A 6,000-nucleotide genomic window follows, 5' to 3' on the forward strand; every position below is an offset into this window, starting at 1 on the left:
CACTTAAGCATTAACCAAAATATAGTCATAGAAGTTCACTATTCATCAACTTAAACTTAATACAATAGGATACAATATACCCAAAATTAAGTTATCAGATAAATGCATCTTTATCCTGATGACATCTTACTAATTTGGTATAGTATATGTTTGAAAATTCACAAATACACAATCAAGTATTGGTTCAAAATTATGCAATAACAGAGTAACCACTCAAGAAAAGGAATTTTTGGAAGAATAGTTATTACGTTTCAAGACAAAACTAAATTTAGTCCAATAAAGTAGTCAAAAACATCACATGATCAATAATGTACATATTTTTATGGTAGGTAAGTTTCGTTTCAATTTATGATCAATCATAGATATTTTACTTGACTTTGTTAATGAGGAAGGATCAATTTTTAAATAAATAACAACTTGACACTCAAATCCCCTGAGGAAATGGTGAAATAAAATCTCCTATATTTGCAGTTAAAGGAAGTCAATGATTTGTATGAGATCTAAGTTTCAAGTATTTGCCATCAAGATCTAAGTAAATATGGTGATTGTAAGTTAGTAACTAATACATGGAATAAAACTATTGCTAAATGTCACCTGTAGCATCCGCTCACCAATAGAAACCATCTTTATCTGGCACCACTGAGACGACAACTATTCAATGGTCCAATTCTTACATTGTGACATTAACACGCAACCAATATGTCCACAAATTGATCACGATTATTACAACTATCAGAGAATAGATCAGTCTAGTTATGTCAAAGCTCAATGAAGCATGGCCACTAATAAAAGAAGCATAGAAAATGACATAGCATTTTTGTCAAGAAAGGTTGTCAGCAATAACTCAGTAATAAACCAAAGATGTGATTTGATGTGTTTTTCAACTCAAATATCCATTGTGTACAAAAACTAAGTATAGAAAATGCTACTTATGGTCTAGCTCAATGAGCTTTGATGGAATGAAGAGTGGAAGTGGGTCTAGTCTAGCAGACAATGCTAGTTATGAATCTTGGTCCCATTTTGGCAAAAAGATTGTTTTGCACTAGATATCAGTAAAATAAAGATTTAGAGTGGTCTCCTTTTCGAGCAAACACTAACTCAAGTCCAAAGGGAGAACATGGTAGGGTTGTTACTTCCACCACGAAACACCCCAATTTCAAAAACAAATTGCATCTCACACAAAATTAGATACTAATGGTCTCACAAATCAAATATGAGATTCGATGTGCTATTCTAATTTAACTTCACCTTGCCAAATGATACTAAACTAATGTAAATGGACATGCAACATGCCTGGTAATAGATTTTAGAATCATAGCACAGCCTAACATTGTTCCATAATAAGCTCTCTACATGATCTATAACAACAGAAACTTGAAAATGTCTAATATCAATCAAAAGGTAAAACTGAGTTCACGGCTATAAGTAACTCATAATCGCTGAGCTCAAAGCCCAAAAGGAAATACGCAATTGCACATCAAGAACTTGTTTGCTTCTATGTCAAAACATTCATTTGAAGGTAAAGCTAAGCTCTTGGCTATATGAAAGTAATACACAAAATTTCTGAGCTGACAACCAAAAAGGAAGTAATACCCAATTTAAAGATCAAATCCCATCATGGTAATGCCTTACCTGCTTCTTCTGCATTTCTTCTGCTGACATCATACATGGTATTAGCATTTGAAGAATAACGTTCTGCAAGAAAAGGGCCATCTGGTGTTGAGGCAGCCATTGCATTATCATCTGAAGAAAAGTTCAATTTATATGCAGAGCATCTACTCCTATTCTTTCCCAAGCACTCGACACCTCTAGTCTACCCGTGCCTTCAAACCTCTGCTTGTGTCTATGAACTGCCAGTCTTTTCTTCCCTTGCAATCCTTGTTGTTGTTCCTCCTAATCAGATACACAACCATACATTAATGACCCCACTCTTTGTATATGTTCGTTCCCAACACCTGTTTTTCTCGCACTAAATTTATAATCCCCTTTTTTGGTGTTAAAAACGAGGAATATATTGTTGCACCCTCGATTTCAATGTATTTTGAACAATATCATGCTCTTTGTTTTATTTCTGAGCAGAAGAACTAGATACATGGGATTGAAAAACTGACTGCTCCCCCATTGCATGGTCTGAAGGTTATATAAATATGTATCGCGGAAGAGAATTAGGAGAAGGCATCATGTTCCAATAACCGTCATCCTCCCATTCTTTTTAGCGCCACATAATTTGCATGGGGTACCCAAGATGACCTCTCCCAACTGAATGGTAACTGACCCAATTCACCATATCCAGAATTAATGATAACCAATTCTAATTTTTTATTATAATAATAAAATTGGTTCATTTTCCATCCACGTGGAAATGTGATGCTAATTATTCAGCGAGAAGAAGTTGGTTGTGACACCTTCATACAAATTTGAAGATAATTTTAAAATTATTTTTAAAAATTATTCAACTTGAAGTATGATATCGAAAATCGATACCTGAAAGCAAGATAGAATAATTGATCATACGTTTGGCTTGAGACATGATACAGAAAATCATGACCAGCAAGCACAACAGAACAATTGATCATACATTTGCTTACAGAGTTGGCTAAAGTAAATATGCAGAGGCTGCCTGATTTATGTGAGCAACCTTATCATGGTTTTTGAAAGGTCAGAATTTATAACTAAATGTTCTAGATTTATATTTTTTAATTTCCCATAGTATGCATTTTTTAATTTAATTTTAAATTTTAATTCTTATAATGCTTATTTGTGAAATTTTTTATTTCTTAAATTTGTAATTATTTTACTTGAACTTTATTGGTTTCATATATATTTAAGGCATTATAGGAGTGGATTTTGAAGAAGCATTATCATATTTTAGAAATTAAAATTTATCAAAGACTAAAGTTTCTACATTTTAACTTTATAGAAATAAATATATTTCAGTTTTAAATATTTATTTTAACATATGTACTATAATATTTCATCATATTAAATTTTATAATACTTATGTTTTTCTTGTTAATACACTGATTAAATTTGTATTAGTTAGATATTTTAAAAAATCATATTTTTCTAATGTTTAAGTTTTTAAAATAGAATGAGGTTTTTTTATCTTTCTATTACTATACCTAATTAAACTATATTATAACTTAGTAGTTTAATTAAGTATTTACTACTCTACTCTACTCTACTACTTATACAATTTCAAAATTAGATAATTAACTTTACTACTAAATTGTTGATTTTATTTCATTAAATATATGTACTATCTCTAGTTATTATAAATAATATATTTTATTTCTAATTAATTTAATTTAATTTATAATTATAAATTTTGTTGATGAAGCATTTTTCAACTAGCCCTTCTCTGATCATCATTATTCAATGTGTTTTTTTAAAAGTGTAATTCAATTTAATTATTAATTATTAATTATGATGATCAAGCATTTTTCAAACTAGTCCTATCATCATCATTATAATCACAATTTTAAAACATTATATACATGCTTACAATGAATGTGCCTATATAGTACCCGAATCAAGGATTTCAACCCAAATAGTAAGTTTATAATGATTACTAACCAATTTTATTTTTTCCTCATGATATTCATAATTTATGAAACTATTTAAAATTAAATCTAATATTATCATCCCTACGTGGGGACATTGGAAATCTCCAAGAGTGGTTGGTGTTTATTTAAATTTAATGAAGCACATTTTATAATAGTTGTCATTCATTTTGTTTGGTCTAGTTAAGGGGTGGTCTTGGGATATTATTTTCAATTTTAACTCTTAATCCAAAATTAGGTATCAAATTTTAGACACCCAAGCAACATAAAACTTTGTAAAATATTTCATTGAGGGCCATTATCTTATATCAATCTAATTTTTGAAGCACTTTAAGTTCAAATTTCTTTTGTGGACAAAACTCATAAGAGATTGTAATAAGTGGAGTTGGAATTCAAGAATGAAAATATTTTAGTTCATGAGGGCCTTCTCATTCAAATTTTACATTCATTTTTCAAGATTTGCAAGATATATATATTTTATATTGAAAAAGCATAGTCAACAACATAGAGTACTTTTAGTATGAACTTAGACCAGCCCTCACCAAGATACAAAAATAGAGGGAGGTGCCTTAACCATCTAGGGACTTAACCCATAAGGAACTGGACATAATTGTTTTACATGAGCCTTCAAAACAACAATGGATTCAAAAGACCAACATAGACAAAAAGGAGTAAAGTGATAACCATGATCTGACTAAAAAGTAGTATCAACAAAGTGTTGTTGCAAAGACAAAAAAAGTGTTTGCCCCTCTTTCACTTATGATCTCTTTGCAATGATGTCTGTATTTAGTATTATTACCATAAGGACCCAGATGACAATTCTCCAAAAGACTGTTAAGCTCATCAACCTCAGCTTGTGAAAGAAAACTTTGAAATTTCTCAATGCACTACATTGCCTTGACTTCATCTTTGTAAATAAGTGAAACTCCATCGTGTATCAATTTCATGAATCTGGACTTTGGAATCTCCAAGCAAAAGGAAACCTATGACATAATGTAGAAGTGTATGAGTTTAAGATTAAACTTAGTAGGGCACCTTCTGACATTTTGAAGTATCTCTGTATTCCTTTCCTTCCAAAGAAACCATGATACTTCACCAATAAGAGAAAACCAAAATCTGTTAAAAAATAAGTCAAAAGATCTAACATAACCAATCAAAATTTCACACCAAGAAAAGTCACTACTAATATTTCAATCAATTGGAGACCCAAAGAAAATGGCCTAGAATTTTTTTGCATAAATGCACTCAAAGAAAATATGCTCAAAACTCTCAGGCTTATTACACAATTTGCAAATCATAGACTCAACATTAATGTAAGACAATGCTGACCTCCCAACAAGCTTCTTAATCAATAGCAACCATCTAAAATGAATAACCTTAGGCTCACAAGGACCCTTCTAAAAATAATCAAAGAAAAAATGCCAGTTTGAGAAAGGACACTCAAGACCCCAACATTTAACTATACACAAGAATACAAAGTGATCATTTTTAAACATTCTATAAATTTGCTTAGAAGAAGTATTATCAATAACAATACCATCCTTTTTTTTTTGTTTTTTCAAGATAAAAGTATCACCATTCATGATTTTCCCAACTTTCTCCTTGCTAATCACTTTGGATAGAGGAGTATAAGTCTTCTTTTGAGATTTGGGATACCATACTTACTGGAGATCTCATCCCATGACTCAAGCTTGTTATGTGCTAGTAAATCGCTAATAAGAGAAATGCCTTTATTATTCCAATTTTTTGCATAACAACTTTGAGTAAGAGTAAGAGGTTTATTATTCAAACACAATCCCCACCAAATTGATCTATCAACAACAATATATTTAGGAGGCCCTCCAGTGGCACTCCTATAGGAGATGAACTCCCTCACTTGTGACCATGTAGACTATAGGGAGTTGAACACTTTAGACCCAAAAATATTCATCTTAAAATCCCCCATAATAATATCCCAAAATAGAATGTTAGCCCAATGCTTACCTTTCTTAATCACTGATTGTTTAACATTGCTTCTCACAAGAATCTTCCAAGGCTCATTCCCCCAAAAAGCTTTATATATCCATTTAGCTTCAAGCGAAGTCCCCTAGACTCTAATGTCTTTTAGTCACAGGCCCCTAAGTTGTTTGGGAAGGCAACACCACTCCCATTTAACACAATGTCTTTTTTTTTGATCCCATAACATCCGACCATAAGAAAATCTTTGAGAATTTTTTCAAGCATACCAAACTGAGACTTAGTAAACATCCAAGTCGAAGAAAAATATATATGATGAGAGAAAGGACTTTTTGTACAACCTAAACTCTCCCAGCCAACAAAAGGGAGTGAGCTTGCCACCTGATATGTTTTCCATTAATCTTGTTGAACATCCACTCCCACATATAAGAAAAAGAAGGTTTCAAAGAGAATGAAATACCCAAATATCTAATAATGGTTT

At 31.4% G+C, this 6,000-nt stretch overlaps 1 protein-coding gene across 1 annotated transcript in view; it reads left to right on the forward strand.

Annotated features, from left to right (window-relative positions):
• LOC149528398 (putative phospholipid-transporting ATPase 4) overlaps window positions 1-5,660 on the forward strand; it is a 69,066-nt gene extending 63,406 nt beyond the window's left edge. The window contains exon 13 of the mRNA XM_089808499.1: window positions 5,641-5,660. Coding sequence (XP_089664625.1) covers window positions 5,641-5,660 — 20 coding nt within the window. The remainder of the gene's footprint in view (window positions 1-5,640) is intronic.
• Window positions 5,661-6,000: the final 340 nt, after the last annotated feature.

This window comes from Cupressus sempervirens, chromosome 11 (genome assembly GCF_028749045.1).
Source record: "Cupressus sempervirens isolate cs-2001-9-10 chromosome 11, ASM2874904v1, whole genome shotgun sequence".
NCBI classification, from domain to species: Eukaryota; Viridiplantae; Streptophyta; class Pinopsida; order Cupressales; family Cupressaceae; genus Cupressus; species Cupressus sempervirens.